At 43.1% G+C, this 19087-nt stretch overlaps 1 protein-coding gene across 1 annotated transcript in view; it reads left to right on the top strand.

The window, feature by feature from the left end:
- Window positions 1-13483: 13483 nt before the first annotated feature.
- Window positions 13484-19087, top strand: part of ITGA4 (integrin subunit alpha 4) — a 41741-nt gene continuing 36137 nt past the window's right edge. Inside the window, 5 exon segments of the mRNA XM_075028316.1 lie at window positions 13484-13547; window positions 13550-13617; window positions 13619-13780; window positions 13783-14051; window positions 14148-14269. Coding sequence (XP_074884417.1) covers window positions 13484-13547; window positions 13550-13617; window positions 13619-13780; window positions 13783-14051; window positions 14148-14269 — 685 coding nt within the window.

Here is a 19087-nt window from a genome sequence, read left to right as displayed (position 1 = left end):
ACTGATGAATGGCTGAAGTCTTTTCAGCACCTAATTATTCTTTTCAGCAATCACCTTAAGGACGGGATTTAACTTTGGATCTGCTGCATGGATCTGGAAGGGTTACATATGACTTGTACTTGGAGTTCCTTACAGTTGTGGGACATAATATTTATTTTAAAGTTACTGTAAGCAGTGTGTTTCATCAGGCATTTTGCCCTGCTCTCTCTGACTTTCATCTGTTCAGGCCAAACATTTACTTCAGTCAATGATACTTTTGTGAAAGATCTAAAAGTGTGAGCCCAACATGTGGCTTGATGAAGTTAGAGTTCCTTCCAGTATGTTACAACGGTGTATCTATACTGCAAATGTAAAAGAAACACAGTTTTCTTCCTTCTTGATATGAAGAAAAAAGAAGCAATTTTGTAAGTTCCTTAACATGAAATAATGCAGGCCAAATCCTAGTACTCATTTAAAAAAATATGTCATTTACATCTTTTATATGGAGGGTTGATTTGATATTCAAAATCTTTCCAACATGATTTAAGTTAAAATGATTCTGACATAAAGATTTCAATATATTTCTTTAAGTATTCTCTATCTCTAATATTTCTTCTCTGTTAAATGAAAGATTCAGTGGCTACATGCTGTGGGCATTTCCTCTGATTTTTCAGAGTCATTTCCAATGCTATATGATTATTATATTTGTATGGGATATGGATTATAGCATAAGAGATTACTGCAATACAATTATTTTTAGACTTCAGGGAGTTGTACATTGTTCCTGACTGCATCTGTTAAGATCCTGTAAAAACGAAGCCAGATGCTGCGTGGTATGCAAACACTCTGAGTTGCAGAGATCGTACGTGGAAAGACCACAAAAATACTCTCTAAAAAGTAACTGTGATTATGATCAACATGACAGGCAGCTAAGATTGAATTCTGTCCATTTAAATTGCATAATCCACACAAGTTTATGGGAAAACTTCAGCTGTCACTGAAACTGGCCCTACTTGTGGCAAAATTGCTTTCAAATATTTAATGTCAGCAACCACTGCTGAACAGAAACAAGTGTGTGGGGGGGAGATTTTAGAAAGATAAAAATATGTATCTACCACTTAAGGAATGATTGAAAATAATTCACCATACCAGATTCTCTCAGCTAGTGTAAATCAGTCTAACTCCACTGACCTCTCATCCCCCACCCCCATCCCTCAGGCATATATTATCTATCTTTGAGACATGGAGTACAAGTCTGCAGTCTGCCTAACAAACTGTATTGCTGCATCTTAAAGTTTTTAATATATGATCTGCATGATTTACTGTGGTGTATTTCTCTATAGGTCACAGCTCATTATGAGCTCTGATGGCTGTTACAGCCTAAGATGGCGAACAGTTACTTACTCCTACATGTGCATCTATTGAAGTCAGACTCTGTGCTCAACTGATTAGATCCAGAGCTGCAATTTTGATCCAAATACCGGAACTATGCATGACACTTCCTTTGTGCTTTTGAATCTGTCCTTCAGATATCACCCCAGACTTAAACAGGCCTTTCTCCTAAGTAGCATAGTGCTTGCTGCGTTGTCTCTTCTCAGTGACTATAGCTCTTGAAATACAGTTTGCCATGTTGTAGATTTTAAAAGATGCATAGGCACCAGTTTAAGCCCTTTCAAAGGATAGTATTTTCACTATCGTGGGTGTATGTGTGCATATACATCTGTATCTATATCTACATCTATATCTACATTCTATATCTATCTTCTGCACATAAAGGACTCACTGCAGTAGCAGACTCCAAACAATTAATGATTGTAAAAGTGAAATGTTTTTGTTTCCAGATTACTTTTTTTCTGTGAAATTTTAATGCCAATACTTCTTTTTGCTTTATCTTTTGTATAAATATGAAAATGAAGGAAAAGCAACATCCCTTGTGAATAATTACCTATTGCTTATACTTAAGAGTTAGCGGGCATAAACAATGATTAATAGAAAAAAAAAGTTCATTTTAGAAAGCAGTGTCTAGAAGAGCACACCAATAAAACAAGCTTCAGGGAACACTAACATTTGCACTGAGGTTTCCATCAGTCAGCTTGTTCCTTTAAACACAGAGACACTTGAAAAGCTGCAATTCTTTTCCCTTGTGGAAAGCAGCCCTTTACTACCATTAACTTCTGGGATTGTTCTATTCTTCTCTAGTCATCTACCATAAGCTTGAAGTCCAACAGTCATTGCAGCTTCCTAATCATTTCAGAAGCACTGGATCTCCCTTTCTATGGAAAAGTCTCACAGAGATTTATTTAAAAAATATTTAGCATTTTATGGATATATCGAACTGAATGACCATGAACACTGGACCCAAGTATCTTTTTTGGAGCAGAATTGTACTACTAGACTGACACACGTGGCTTCCTTAATTTCAAACACCAGACCCCCTGGAAATACATAAAACTAGAGATATTTGATTTCACAATCTTCATAAACTGCATCTAATGACATTTTCAAGATCTAAACCATGAAAGATGAACAAGCAGCCAACACAATGTGTATATTCAAAAAGCTTCTGAAAAAGGAGGTGACACAAGTCCAAGTTTGGGATTTTTAATTTCAAAAAAAGTAGACATTACTTCATTTATGAACAGTTTGTGTACATGAAATAATCTTGGCAGTAAGAATGAAGATAAAACTGTTGTTCAGGTATGTTGCAAGAAAGAAGATGGCTCGGTTATTTTTGTTCTCTTCTTACATGGTAGGTTAATACCCATATAATTTTTTATATAAAATTGTAAGTGTTATTACATATAACTTATAATGATGCTTAAATATAGGTGTGGTTTTTTCATTAGTACATCTTTTCACTTGCTCTAAAGCTATGACAGACCACAAAAAGAAAATCTGCCTAAAATAAGAAAAGCCTTTGTTCTAAAACTTATGATGCATTTTTATATCTCTAATCATTATGTAATAAATACTATGCTGTAGATTCTTCATTCACCTTATCTAAAACTGATACAAATTCACATATTTAGTACAAGATCCTCAGCCCTTTTTGAACTCTTCAACCCTCTGTACAGCCCAGGGAGGATTCTCAAGGGGAAGACATGATAGGGACGGGTTATCAGAGGCAAGATCGCAAGGCATAATACTGAGCTTGTAATAGCTGTAAGCCCCAGGGAGATATTTGTGTAACCAAGAGCTGGATCCTTTGCTTATATATCATATGAGAAATTCCACATCACTTTAAAGTCTAGAAAAATCAAATAATGTGTGGTTTCTTACCGCTTCGTTATGAAGAACTAGGTTGAGTCTTCTGCATGTACTAGACCTTGATTAAGCCTTCTTTCATCATGACTGTCATGGTAACCTGTATCAAAAAAGTAAAAAAAAAAAGCCAAATCAAGTTTTAGTAAAGAAAGTTAAATAAAGAACATTTTCATGATAATATATAAATCCATTCACTTTTATCTTGATTATTGCCCTGAATATTGATTATACCTCAAATTTTACAGCCCTAGTCCCTTTACACTGAGAGCAGTATTGTGGAATTGGAAAAGGTCTGGAACTTTGTGGTAGCTTGACCTTGTCAGGCTGCCAGACACTCACCCAGCTGCTTTCTCACTCCCCCTCCTCAAACAGGACGAGGGGAAAAAGTATGATGAAAATCTTGTGGGTCAAGATAAAGACAGGGAGGTCATTTATAAGTTACTGCCATCAGGAAAAGAAGAACTGACATGGAGAAAAATAATTTCACACCAGTTAAAATAGATCTGGAGAGTGAGAAACAAACACAAATTAAAACACCACCTTCCCCACCACCACAACTTTTTTTCCCAACTCAACTCCTTAATTCCCAGGTCCTCTATATACCCCAATCACACCCTGGGGAATGTGGGGTTATTGTGAGTACATGAGTCCCTCTCTGCTTCTCCTTCCTTCTCACATTTTTCCCTGACTCCAGTTCCTCTCCATGGGCCACAGTTCCTGTCAGGAGAACATGCTACAGCATGAGTGCAATTCCTGTCAGGATCACTTGCTACAGTGTGGGTTCACCAGGGCCACAGCTCCTGTCAGGGGAACTAGCTCTAGCATGGGCTGTCCAGGGCCACAGTCCCTCTCAGAAAAATCCGTTCCCATGTTGGCTCTCCAGGACGACACTTCTTATCAGGAGTACCAGCTCCAGCATGAGCTCTCCACAGGCCACAGTTCTTGTCAGGAAGAACCACCTCCAGCATGGGCTGTCCAGGGCCACAGTTCATGTCAGGAGAACTCTGCTACGCGTGGGCTGTCCATGGCCACAGTTCCTGTCAGGAAAAATCTGCTACAGCATGGGCTCTCCATGGCCGCAGTTCATGTCAGGACAACTTGCTCCAACGTGGGCTGTCCAGGGCCAAAGTTCCTGTCAGGAAAACTTTGCTACAGCATGGGGTCCCCATGGCCACAGCTCCTGTCAGGAGAACATGATCCAGCATGGGATCTCCGTGGCCACAGTTGCTGTCAGGAAAACTGCTACAGCGTGGGCTCTCCATGGCCACATTTCCTGTCAGGAAAACTCTGCTACAGCGTGGGCTCTCCATGGGCCACTGTTTCTGTCAGGAGAACCAGCTCCAGCATGGCCACAGTTCCTGTCAGGAGAACCTGCTCCAGCATGGGATCTCCGTAGGCCACAGCTCCTGTCAGGAAAAATCTGTTACAGTGTGGGCTCTGCAGGGCCAAAATTCCTGTCAGGGTAACCTGCTCCAGCATGGGGTCTCCATGGCCACAGTTCCTATCAGGAAAACATGCCTTACTGGCTGCAGGGTGGGGTCCTCCATGAGCGGCAGTCTGGGTATCTGTTATGGCGTTTTCCTCTCCACGGGCTGCAGGGGAGTCTCTGCTCTGTCACCTGGGGTGCCTCCTCTCTCTCCTCCTTCCCTAACCCTGGTGTTCGCAGGGCTGTTTCTCATTCTTTTCTCCTTCACACCTCACTGCCTGTGCAGCGTTTTGCCCTTTGTTAGATATTTTCAGAGGTGCCACCAACTTTGCCGATTGGCCCGGTCTGCAGGGAGTCCATTGAGGAGCTGGCTGGAACCAGCTGGAACCAGCTGTGTCCAGCATGGGACAGCCCCTGGCCTCGTCCCACAGAGGACACCCCGCAGCTGCCCTGCTGCCAGCACCTTGCCACGGACACCCAAAACAACCTTTCAGTAAGGACTCATTAAAGGCATAACGGCTTCCATGCAAGGAGTTACGAATTAGGCCAAGCTTCTTCAACCTGGAGAAGAGACGGGGGAGCGGAATGTGGGGAACACACGCAGGACCTGGCTATACCCCTTGAGCCTTCTGGTGCAGGAGCTGGGGAAAACAAATACAGCTGGGGGAACCAGCTTCAAAACGAAAGCTAGGAGCTGGTACAAGTTCAGTCACCGAGTCTCTAACCAGGATGTTCATGTATGAGCTCAACTTTACGTTCGCTAAAATTCGGGGCTGTCCTACAGCTGAACACATGCTTGCATGGTCCTCCAGGACATGAGGGATTTTCTGAATCATTTGTGCTATTGGAGTTATTAAATAATCAGTTTCACTGTTCATTCTGCTTCTGTATAAACGTTTATGCATTTGGCATAAAATAACTGATGCATGTCTTTAAGGTTCTCCCCCACAACAAAAAAGATTAGCATGCTTAGTTGGAGGCAAACCTCAACTACGTGGAAGACAGACATATTGTCTTTCCCTGACTTTTGGAAGTACTGTCTCATTAAAAAGAAAAAACATGGTTTATCTTACCACTTCCTTAGGAAACCACTGATGTCTTAGAATTATAATATAATATTGCTTTTATAGGAAGGCCCTTTTGCTGAAACTTTTGTTTATTAAAGCATCTTGCTTATTGTGCTGCTGTAACACACAATTGTTTTGGGGGTGACGTATTTTAGCAACAAAGAGCTGAATATCAATATTCTTTGGTAACAGAAGGAGCAATGCAGTCGGGGTATTCACTTCTCAGTACAGACTATACTTTGGGGCACCTGCTCAGGTATGATAAGCACTCACTGAAAACAGAGAATAACTTTTTTCAGACCTGATGCCTATGTAAGTAGGGTGTGCAGATTTTTAGGATAAGTTAATGAAAGAGTATAAGACTATGCTATGAATGCTCCAGGTCCATTTTGCAACAGAAGACATACCCATGGATATATGAGATTAAAATACATATGTACATAGCTCATACATGTACATTGGGTGTTAAGTCTGTAAAGTTTGCAAGTGCACAAAAGACTACATACATTTCAAATATGTCCAGCTACGATTACAACGTTTCAGAAAGAAATTGAGAATTAGGACATGTTAAAATCAAAACCTAAAAAAGAAAATATTCAAGCTGCTACATATAGTATTCTAAAACAGAGCCAAGACAACTCAGAGAAACTTCTCCAAGTAGGACAGCAGCTCATTGTTTCATTCCATTACAAGTTTATAGCAACAAGATGTAACATTGTTTATGGTGCCTATTATGTGGATCACTATACAGAACCCCCCCTAGGTAAATAGACATGGCCTACTTCAGCAAAAACCAGGAACAGGGACAACTAAGTTTACCTGTAAGTGGATGAACTCTTAGTAGTATATTCTCTACATAGTTTGTTTTCTGCCTAGTCTCAATACTCTTACATTTTCCTTGAATATGAGACTGTAACTTTAAAAAACACTCTTGCAGACGACACGACAATGATACTCGGATTGGTCTTGTTCCTGCAAACCAACAAAAATTCTTTACATTTAAAATGTGAGGGTCTAAACTTTTATTGGACCTGATTACTATGAAATTGTAGAAACACAGCTAGTAAATAACTACTTATGAAGGTAATGCCAGTACCAAGGACATTTTAAGTCAACATTTTAACAACTAGAGCTCTGACAGCTTGCCAGAAAGTTTTTGTTTTCCCTAATTTTTAAAGAGCTTAATAAATCAATGAAGATGCATTATGGGGAATGGATGGTTTTTGTAATAGTACTAAGAGCATCCATGGAAGGATTGTTAGAACAACACTAATATACGTACATAACGTACATAACAAGCTAGAATGATCTCCTTTCTTCATCTCCCCTGAAAAATTCCAGAAGTCTCACATTGTGTATGGCTATACAAAATCACTGAATTTTCACTGCCTTCTACCATAATTCCTTCTTATCATATTTTGTCCTGGATTTAGCTGTTGCTTGTCTTAGGCTTTTCTCTGCAACTCTGTTGATATCTCAGGGCTGCTTCCATCCTCACATAGATTTGGAGTTTGTGAAGTAATAATTTCTGTGCATATCTAGGATTCTATGCTAGCATCAAAGAAATGACCAATGGATAAGATGTATTTCTAATATACTGTCTCAGGAAGCAGAATCATACATAATGATTACCATGCTTCATAAAGGTGGCCTGGAGTCCATATTCAGAGGTATGATCTCATTACGATGTTGTCTGATGAAGCACAGTATCACATCCTGGAAAATGTAAGTTATGATATCCTGAAGACAAGATTGAAATTGCACTGGCATTTCCTCCAGATGTTTCCTTTCAACAGTTTTCTTCCAACAACTGTTTTGGTTTGGTGGGGTTTTTTTCAAGAAATAAGGGGGTCTTACAAGTTTTTTTCCTATCTGAAACACAACCGTTGTCACTGCTGAAAGAACATGCTCCGCACAAAACCAAAATCTTCATAATTTGGGGGCTGTTTTCATCGTGCTCATTTTTCCTATGGAGCCTCAGCACCATTTGACCCACAGATTCTAAACTATTAATTGTCCGGCTTTCACCAATCATTTACCATGTTTTGGTTTTGGGTTTTTTTACAAATTATTAAAGAAAAAAAATAAAAAGAAAAAAGAGAGAGAGAGCAAAGAACACCCCCACCCCTCTCAAAATATTCAGTCATTCAAGTACCCTTGAATGGACACCTTTGGAAAATAACAACTATTAAGGCAGTCCTGTGTAACATAATGGTCTCATTGTATTGACATATGCACATTCTCAAAGGCTGATACAAATTGAAACTATCATATGTCCAAGTGATTTTGATCTAGTGATGATAAGTGCTGTATAAATTCATACCTGAGTACAGAACTGATGCTTCTTGTCAGCAAAACTAATATCTGCTTTGGACTACTGTAGTTAAATAACCAAAGCTTGTGCTTTTAGCTTGTCCTCTGGTTTATCTTGCCTAGCAGAAGCAACAGACCAATGTTTAATTTAAAGTTACTTTGCAGCTAAGAAACAAATCTAGGCAAAGTTCTTATGGATTCTGTTCCATCCCCATTGCACCCAATCTCTTCAGCAGACACGTGGAACCTATGGAAGAATAGAAATATGTAAAAACTAGAAACTCACAATATCAAGAAAAGGTGAGGAATTTTTTTGTGGAGATAGTAATATGTTGAAATGGAAATTAATTGCATGAAAGGGTCGATTTAAAGAAATTATTCATTTTGAAAAAATGAAAACTAAATAAATTTTTATGTTGAAATTCTGTGAACATACTTATTTGCTTTTCATGTCAAAATAACTGTATCAAACAAAAAATATTTGTTTTAAAAGCTGAAAATAATGAATAATCCTCCAACTGTGCTGATCCAGACTTTTGCAATAGAAGACACAGAGATGGCATGTGAAAAAACTCTTTGTTTCAATTTGAGATGGGAAAGTTTCAAAAACTCAGCAATTCCTTTGGGATGGGAAAAGAGGTTACTGCCCAGCTCCACTCAAAACTAATTATTTATGGTTGGATCTGACCTTGCAACTCAAAAATCTGAGGCAAAAATCTAAGAAAGAAAAAGGATATGCAATGCATTAATTGCACATACATATATAATGATTAATTTCCAGTCTTACCTATCTGTAAATCAGAATGCAGTCATTAGTTAAGCTGTTGTTAACTGTAATGATCTATTGTTTGCTTCTCGTAGTCAGGTTGCCATAGTCATTGTCTGTATGATACCATTATAAGCTTAAATATTAGAAAGCTCTTTTGGAAAGCCTGTCTTTACTTCACCCACACAAGTGTTCAAGGGAAGAAAAAAATTCTTTACAGTATTTCCTAAAAAGACATCACGTGAGCGTGAAGACATTATTTGCTGATTAAATGAAAAGCTTCTTCCTCTTTAACTGATTCTAACTGAAATTCTGATCTCCAAAGAGAACATAAGCAAAATGATAAAAATTAAGACCCTTGCTAATATTAGCTGCTTTTTGGTGCCTCAGACATCTGTGCTTAATTATACTTGTCAGTGGACAATATATCCTCTTCGTGCAAGCTCACATATATCTTACAGCAGAGGGAAGATGAAGTTTCTTGAAGAGAATCTTAGGGGTAAGTGTAACAGTATATTTGCCTTCTATAATTTCTCAGATGACAGCATATGAATAATAGAGTCTTTGGCCCACTGCCATTGTTGGGGGCGGGGGGGAATGGAGCTTACAGAAAATCAAGACATAGTTGTGGTCTGACCAAAACCTTAGATTTTTCATGTTTCAGTGAATTACAAAGGTTTAGAAAATTTCAATTTGAAATACCAATATTGATGTGCTTAATTTCAAAATGAAACTTTCAACTCTTTCTAATTAGGAACCGGAAATCAGCCTCCGATTGTTTTTATTTCTAATTGAGAGTAGATTTGGAGATGCTCTTCAATAAGCAGTGGTAGGCTTCCATGACACAAAGGAGACCAAGGACAGACACAGCTGAAAGCAGGCATATGCACAAAGATTCTTAGGAACATGTGCTTTCCCTTGTATTTGCAACACAGTGAAGCACTTGTGATCAGTTACCCAACATCAGCCCATACACAGGGCTTAATTTAATACAAATGCCTTCCAAGTTAGGGAATCAAAAAGGGAGTAGTACTGGTTATGCAGAAGAACGCTAATGACAGTCATTCAGAACGAGTATGTTCTTTCTGCAGTGATTTTCTTTCCTTTCTTCTCACCAGCAGTTGGATGTATTACAGGTAAGCAATGTTGACAGAGTGATTAAAGACTCAAACCATTGCTTTTCCCAAATTGAACAGCTATGGGGAAGGCAAGTTTTCTTCTTTCCAGTGACTTCCTTTCATACCCCTTCCAAATGCAAAAACTAACACATGAAAATCTCAGCAGTAGTTACTGCCTCATAATTGCATTTGAAATACTAAATCTTGAAGGACCATATATGGTCCTATAAAGAACTGTATGGTCACCTTGTTCACATGATGTTGTGTGTTGTCATTTATGGCACCAGTAAATCCGGTTTACTCTAATATAGCTCTTTTTAAGCTGGACCCGTCACACATAGGCAGCAGAGCATTTGGACCAAGATCCCTGAACTCCAGCAGGAGATCAATGCTGGGGAAATGGATTTCTGCTTCCATTTTGAGGTAGATGTGTAGGCTTTAACTTTGCATGCTCTTGCCACTTCTTCTAGAAAGTTAAGGCTGTTGCCTGAGGAAGCTCCTAAAGCTGCAGCAGCAGCTTAAACCACCTTACGAATACAACCAATACAACTGGCTAGCCACACAACATATGCACTGCAAATCTGATCCAGGTTTGGGGGTTTTGCTGGGTTATTTTTAACCCAGATCACTTCTCTGATCTGGTTCACTGCTCAGACACAGAACAGTATCAGTGTAACAGAGGCAGCAGTATGACTCAAGAATGAGCAGCAAGAGATGAGGACAGTCAGATGAAGTGCACGCATCTGCTATAAAAAATGTTTGCCAAACTGTGGACTAATATACTTTCTCACTTAACAAACCATCCCAATAGCTCCTCTGAAATTGCCTTAGATGGTGAACCAATGTCAAGCAGAAGAGCAAGTCACTGTGATATTTTGCTTCTAGTGTTGCTAACTCACAGAGGACTATGGGAGATGTGCTGTCCAGATAGCATAGTGGCAAGATGTTTTGGGAAGAATTTCTTTTTATTATTTCAAGATAACAAAATATATAAAAATACATATTTTCTTTATAAATATGGGTTCTTGGCTTCCAGTACTAGTTCCACCTTTTCTGAAAGTTCTCCTAATCCCTAATAAAACTCAAGTTCTCTCTCAATTACAACATTTTGTCGGTTTTGTGTTGATTTTGCTCTCTGCCTGGTCATGCACCTGATTGGTACTAAAACCCTCAAATATTTCTCAAAATATGGATTTCTCACACTCCAGTGGATTTATGTTCCACTTATTTCATTGATGCCTGGTGGATCATGATCACATCTACTCTAGCGCAGTCTAGGAGACAACAGACACGTTTCCTCCTGACAGGTGAGGTACAGTACAGTTCTCATCTGCATCCCATAAGCAGCTATTTATGTGCCAATAACTGAATCCCACAGCTTTACAACCTACCTTTTCCTGTCAGCTAGGATCCCCGCCACAAGCTCAATGCCCTCTTTAGCAGTCCGGGGGCCACTAGACTGGAGGGTCTGTAAAGTCCCTAAAACCTTCAGCAGTATCTCTCTTTCCCCAAACTCACCCCCACAATATCGGTCAGGAGACTGCAACTTGTTCCTGAGGGTTAGGGTGGGGTTCTGTTAGAAATACAGCTGCCAAGAGATTGCTCAGACGCAGTCACTGGCTCCTGCATCACCCATTTGCAAAATGGTAAGACTTAAGATAGGTCTTGAGGGAGAGCAGAAAGAACGGAGATGTTTAGGACATAAACTTGTAATGGAAAAGGAGTCTGGGAAACTGCTCCCTTCTCCATCATTCAAGGGATGGAGCTTTGTGTCCGTTTTTGTGAATAAGAAATGAACACAGGAATTGTAATGATCTCTTGGAGAAAAGCCTGAAAGTCCCCCAAAACTGGCAAAGTGGTTAGGGCAGTGGTGAAACAATGTTATGATTCTCACCAACTAAACCACAATTTAGCATTTCAGTTTTGAATCATGCTTGGTTTGCTGCTTTCAGAATGATGGTGAAAACTTCTTGACTGGTAGAAATGCAGATTCACAGCTGCTGTTGATTGTTGTAACTCCTTTGATGTCAGAAGTTGGAAGAAAGATGAATAGCAGCTGAAAGGAGCTGTTTAACTCCTTTACACGAAATAGTCACTGCTCCACATCAATGTGATCCAGGGAAGCCCTCTGATGGTTCTAGAGATGAGGACTTAAAAAAAGATACACTGCTGACTGACTGACAAACGTCAGATCTTGCAACGTGCTGATCTCATCCCAGGAGCAGCACATCTGCATGCACTTAGGATGACAAGATGTATCACTTCCGCGTTGCCTCAGCATCCTGCTCTGGTAGTTGCTCAGCATTTTGCAGAAGTGTTAAGCTTCCCACATTTCCACCAACTGAATGGAAATTAAAGGGATTTTTACTCCAAGAAGCCTAAAATGCTGTGTTCTGAATTTTTATTAGGGGATGGTACTCTACCATCTCCCAGTTATTTCTGATGTGTATAATATTCGATAGTTGAAATGATACTGGATTTGTCTTCCAGATATGGTAAGTAATCTTTGTCACTAAACTTCTCATTTTGAAGAAGTGCTTATGTTCTTGTTCCTCTGGCTCAAAATACTGTTATACATAGATTATCCGCATACATGGATTATTAGAGCAGCAGGGAAGCCCTGGCATTCAAGTGACTTCAGTGAGGCAAGGTTTGTAGGTAGAAGTAACAGCCTTGATTTCAGTAGGCACATGATTCAGTAAGAGCGAAATCAAGAGTCAGTGACTGACTTCTGAAAACACACACAGTAAAGCTCCTCGCTAAGATCAAGGGAGCCTTTTCCAAGGCCTGCTAAATACCAGATCTCTTGCATGATACTCAGGTTTTTCTTTGTTCCCATGCTGTCTGGAGGAATGGCTGGTAACTTTGTCAGCAACTGAAGAACTGAACAGGAATGTGAAAAAGTTACTCTAAACTGTAAAAGAAGTGATGGGCCGGTTGTTCTGATTTCATCCCACGCGGAAGGAAGAAGTCATCAGCATGGGTAGGCTGGGCTCAGGACTGTCCTCTGCTGCTAGGGCACTGCTTTCAGGACTCAAATATCCCACACCGCGGGGGGGTGGGCAAGGAAGACCCCCTCAGAGCAATGACGGTGCGGGAAGGCTTACAGAACAGGGGTAGTGGGATTGTTTTTCGAAATCTGAAAGGAAAACGCCAGCCTCACCTCACAGTTCCCCCCCCCCAGAAGACGGGTCTGCCCTTGGCTGGAGCTCCCCGGCTGGTGCTCAGGGGAGACGGGCTCCGCGAGCAGGAAACCGAACTAACTGGGCCCGGGCGCTGCTTCAGGGGCAGCTGGGGCGGGAAAGCCGGCGGGGAGTTCTTGGGGAAAGCCTGCTGGCTCTCCCTTCGTCCTCTGCCGCCAAAACGCTCGCCACCTCCTGCGGGCCGCCCGCCGGCCCCGCACACAGGCAGCTCTCCCGCGCCGCCCTCCGGGCAGGTGTACCGCGGCTGAGGTGAGGAGAGGAGAGGAGAGGAGAGGAGAGGAGAGGAGAGGGGACCCGAGCCGAGCCGAGCCGAGCCCCTCGCTGCCCCGCCGGGGGCGGGGGTGGGGATGGCGGCGTCCCACAGGGCCGTGCCCTGCCCGGGGACACGGAGTCGCCCCGGGGGCCGTGCCCCTGCCGCAGCACCCCCGCAGGCGCGGACGGGGCGGGGAGAAACCCGACGCTCGCCGCCCGGGAAGGGAGAGGGGGCTGCCGCTGCGCGGGAGGAAGCGGCGCGGCCGAGCGACTCCTCCGCCGTCCGAAGGGGACGCCCCCGCCCCGGCCAGCGCGGGGGCCGCCCGGCCCGGCCCGGGCCCAGCCCGGCGGTGGCAGAGGCAGCGCAGGGCGCGGGCTGCCGCCGTCCCGGGGCGGAGCGGGGCGGGGCAGGGCGGGGGCGCGGAGCGAGGCGGGAAGCCGGCGGCGGGCGCCCCTCTGCCTGCGGCCGGCCGGAGCCATGCGGAGCTGCGGGACGGCGAGGGGGGCTGCGGGCTGGGCCGCCCCGCTGCTCCTGCTGTGGCAGTGCCTGCCGACGGCGCGGGCCTACAACCTGGACACCCAGCACCCGCTGCTCTTCCGGGGGGGCAACGGGACCCTCTTCGGGTACTCGGTTCTGCTGCACGGCCACGGCGAGGAGCGATGGTGAGTCGTCCCCCCGCGGGGGCCCGCTCCGCCCGTCGCGCCTTCTCCCGGCTCCGCCGGCCGCGGCCCCTCACGCTGCCCGTCTCTGCCCCGCAGGCTCGTGGCGGGCGCCCCGCGGGCCAGCTGGCCGGCCAACAGCTCGGTGGCCAACCCCGGGGCCATTTTCCGGTGCCGGATCGGGAGGAACCCCCGCGGGCGGTGCGAGCAGCTCCAGCTGGGTGAGTTGGCGGCGGGGCGCGGGCGGGGAGACCCCGGCGCTGGGCCGCGGAGGGGCCGGGCTGGGCGGCGGCGGCGGCGGCGGGGCCCGGGCGGCGCGGCGGGAGGCGGGGGCGTCCCCGGCGGCGGCACGGCACGGGACGGGACGGGACGGGACGGGACGGTGGGTGCCCGCTCGCCCTGCGCGCCCGGCGGCTCCCCTGCCGCTGCCCGCAAGGCAACGGGCTGCGGGCGGTTTCTCCTGCGTCCTTCCTAGATTAAGCTGCCGCCTGCCCTGGGCCACAGGGCGAGATCAGCGCTACTGCCGAAGAGCAGCAACGGTGGCACTCTTTTCCCCGTAGACAGAACGAAGTGCACCAAAGCCCGATGTAGGGAAGTCGCGTGTGACAGCTCCCGTTCCCGCAGTTTTCTTTCGCACTTTTCAGCACCCGGTTCAAAAGCCTCGTGAGAGTTTCGGTCTGTCTCTCGTGCTTTTCGGCAGAAAGCTGCTCCAGCTTTCAGAGCAGAGGGCAAACGTAATCAGCTCGGAGGTGGGGGGTGGAAGTATGTGCCTACATCGTCTTTTCTTCTGCAAAGCCTTCCCTTTGTAGAAACCACCCCAAAGTAACTCTGAACCACAGTCATCTTGCACCTGGGTTCTCCTTGCTTGCAGATTTGTTGAAAAATTGAGTTTCAGGGGAGCAAAGCTATTTTTTACTGAATCGGTTTTTCCAGATCCTACATTTAACCTGATGCCTCCCTACCTCCCCAGTCCCCGTGCTTGGGAGATGTAACGATGCACTTATCCAACTTCCAAGTGTTTGATGCTTGTTGAAAAGGAGAACGCTTTGCAATGGGTTACCGTGAATACGCGCAAATTGCTTTGGGCTCTGTTCTTGTCCCCCTTGCATACAGTACCATTCATTCTATCCCTACGCTATGCATAGGAAGCTTCCTGAACTTTCTCTTCTGCTATGACCAAGACCATCTGATCCGTTAAAACTATAAGCTTGCCGCCCACTAAGGATAAGCGCGGGAAAGGGTTTTCAAAATATTTGAAACCAATGAAAGCGATAGTGCACCATGAACTGATGGGCTTTCAGGGCAGAATGCAGCATTCTGTGACAAAAATGTTAAAACGATTTTTTCTCTACACATCTATGCATAACGCCTAGAACTGATGGGTTCTATCCATTTTGTTTGTACAGATAAAAATAAGAGTTATTTTTTGCAACTAAGCTACAAAAACCTAAGGTACTTCGGTGGTGCTTTATTTGTAGCCACATAAGGAAAAGACAAGCAGTCACTCGTAGAAGGAACTTCCGTTAAACTTACTCCAGCTGAAGTAGTTGTTTTTTTTTTTTGAGTAATTTCATTCCGATACTAGATCTATTGAAAAATGGTATGTAACAAAAAGCTTTTTTCTCCAACTACTTGTTTGTAAGGAGAGGCTTGCAAAAGTCAAAGTAGTCAACTAAAGTGCTGAAATAGCATATGCTAAGAGGCAATAAACCCCTACTCCTGGTTTGGAGGTAAAAACAGTCCTTCGCTGCGTGGAGGAAGGAAAGGAGGGGAAGGGTAGAAAGTTTCAGGTTCTCTGAAAACTACATATACCTGCAGTACTTCTCGACTTACTCATTTAGCCAGTGAAGAGACAAAAGCTCTAATGAAGTAATTTGATGGGCTTTTCGTTAGTACCTTAGGGGATTCTAAATTAAATTATGCACAGGTGAATGAAAATGTTTATGTGGTTCCAAAGGCTTAATTTAACACACCTTCTATGCCTGGGTTTAGAGGCCACAGGTTAGGCAGTGGTGTTCACTGTCTTGTCCTGCACTTTTAAAAACAGTGATACCACAAGAGATTTTTGCAAAATGTTTGTTTCCCTTAGTGCTAGATGACGCCTTTACATCACTAAGGTATGTCTACAGTATTTCTGAAGTTAAATAGATACTGAAAAGAAGTGCTACATTGTAAAACAGGTCAATGAGGTCAATGAAGAAGCCAAAGGCGGCTGTGGTGCATGGGATGTAAATGAAGTAGGATGGTATTTGAGGCTTGTTAAGCCTCTGCTGTCCTGCCGAGCGGTCACAGAAATGCACAAGGGAACTTGCAATAGCAAAGCTGAACTTAATTATCTCTTGTCTAACTCATTCAGTCTGTCAGCAACTTTTGGACATAATGGTTTTATCAACGCTATGTCTTTCAGTCAGTGACCTCCTCGTTCTTCTGCTTGGATTCTTGCCAGTGACAAGTTTGTGTTCTGATCTCGTAGAATGGGGTAATTTCCTTTGAAAAACGTGCAGGGATATATTACATTGCTGGGACAGGCAAACTGAGAAATGGCTATTTCTATCTTTCTCTTAAATACTTGAATTCACGTTTCTTTCAGTAAAAGAATCTTTGAGGTAATGTTTGTAAGTATGAGTTGTAGAAATGGAGAGGTGACAACAGGCAATAGAAGTGGGTTTTTCCAAATGTTGGGCCTCTGTAATAAATGGATGTGAATTACTTAAAGACATAAATATGTTAAAACACTTTGTTGCTATTTTTCACTAAGGTAGCCTTGAAACTGGCATAACTAATTAACAAAGGATTCATGCACAACTAGGAAGTCTCTGATTGCACAAAACTGCTGTTGTATTTTTTATGTCACACGTTCCCATTTGCTTCCTCAGTAGAAAAAGAGTTGCTGGGAATAGTCCTGTGCTGCAGTCATCCCAGCACCTGGAAATAACTCATCCAGGCATACTTTAGAGAACTCTGATGTTGTTCATGGTGTTGTAGGGACCTGGGCTGGTTTAAGAGCCAAGAGGTGCCGTGAGATACACTGCCATGAGATGCACTAGCAAATCTTTGTCTTCCCAGCCCCTCGCTGGCACTTTTAAAGCTCTCTCTGATTGCTGAATAGAGGAGTAATGTTCTTAGAGTTTCTTTTCTAGTTCTAGTGCTTCTGTCAATGGTGTCAGGTATTCTAGACTGCTGATTTATGACTTAAGTTAGATGCAGAGGCTTGTAATCAAGCTCTAGGCACAAATATAAAATACAGTGCTTCAAGTTTATTATGTGGAGCACTTAAGTGTCCATCTTCTAACAGTTTTCTAGTCTTCTGAATTTCAAAACCTTGCCCACATCAGTTTGTAGTAGTCGTAGATTATTGCAGAGGAACTTGCACAAAGTTCTTTAGATATTTTGACATTTTGGACTAGTAAAGTGTTACAGAAATTCTTTAACAAAATTGCTCTCAGATTTGAAACAGAGTGATTCATTGGCTAAAAATACAGGAAACAATTAATACAATTTGCCTTCTAGTCTAAGAAAAAAAAAAGTTTTAACTACAAATGTACACAGTAAATTCAGCGCACGTTGTTTAACATAAGGCCAGAAAGCTTTGCCTGCAGTTTCAGTCTTCCACCATCCCTTTAAGTCCCTGCTACAATTAACCTATGAACAAATTGCCCTCTAGCTCCCCCAGCTGAATCCTTACAATGGAAAAGTGAACAGTTAATGGTTTTCCCCAAAAGGCTGACCTGTGTTTGTTCAACTTCGATTTCAGTAAGTTTTGCCTTTTGATAGTTTGGCTTTTTGATCTCACTTGCATTGCTCATACCCTGCCAGTGATCTCCTTTGAAACAGCCGTACTATTCCAAGGAAAGCAGGACCTTCTGGACCTAGGTCTGTTACAGAGTTACAGAAACAGCTACTAAAATGTTTTGGGTAGAAGTGGTTTGAGGGATGTAAGAGGGATAAGACCTATCAAATCTGTGAAAAGATAAAAGATTACTGTGGATGAATGAAAGAAGAGTCTGTTGAGGCCCTGACATCTAGGAGCAGGATATCAAAGGCTTGTTGTCTTTGCAGTAGACTTCATAGTTTTAATCAATTAGCAATAGGACCAGAGGCGTTCTGGTTGGATAAAAAGGATCATGGGAAGCTGTTGGGCATGGAAAGCACTGGAGCAAGTTACATAAAACTGGTTTCTCAGATGACTTTGCAAACATCTGTGTTAGAGTCCTTGAGGCCAAAGCTAGAAGTGGCTTTATAAGTTGTGACCTTATTTGTATGTGACTGTGATGTTTCTGTGGATGCATGCAGCAGGGTTTATAGCAGAAGTGTATCTTCCAGCTGTGTAATGTACACAGGCTGGGCAATTACTTATCTCTCGGTGACTTTATGACAGCGCGTGCTCCTTTTCCCTGAGGCAACCAAGCTGCTGTGTCCTCGTGAGTTTATGCAGTGCTGCTCTGTTGCTTGTGCAGAATATAGCATTTTCTCTTCTCATTTGATAAAGCTTTTATAAGGTCATTGCCTGAGCAGGGGCTCATCATGGTGTCTGGGATGTCAAGCTCACACTTCTCTTGCCCACAAAGGCCTATGATCTTCAAGGTGGTTGAATACTTGCCAGTCAGAGAAAGAGAGGAGACTTAAGACAGCAGGTCAGCAGAGGGCCAAAGTGAACCTGAATCAAGAGCATATGGTGGAGCCAAGGAAAAGGGGAATACAATCCAATGAGCGTGAAAGAATGGTGGTGCTTTTTCATATCACAGACCTCTGAAGTAGGCACAGGAATGAAGTGCTGAGATGAGTGAAACTTCCTCTTACCTCTCATGTCATCATTATCTTGTCTTGTTTGACTTACTGATAGAAAGTCTCAGAAAGCCTCTTGAGATCTAAATTTATGACACTGGTCTTCTTCCATTTCCTGCAAATCCACATATGCTATAAAGCAAGTCCCAGGTAAGTCATTGTCATAAAAGGATGGAAAACATTGCTAGAAGGGAGTTATGAGAAGTGCCTTTTGTGATTTAAAGGAGGATTAATTCTTACACATGGGAGTGTAA

This window comes from Buteo buteo, chromosome 5 (assembly GCF_964188355.1).
Source record: "Buteo buteo chromosome 5, bButBut1.hap1.1, whole genome shotgun sequence".
NCBI lineage: Eukaryota > Metazoa > Chordata > Aves > Accipitriformes > Accipitridae > Buteo > Buteo buteo.
This window is presented reverse-complemented; position numbering and strand designations above follow the sequence as displayed.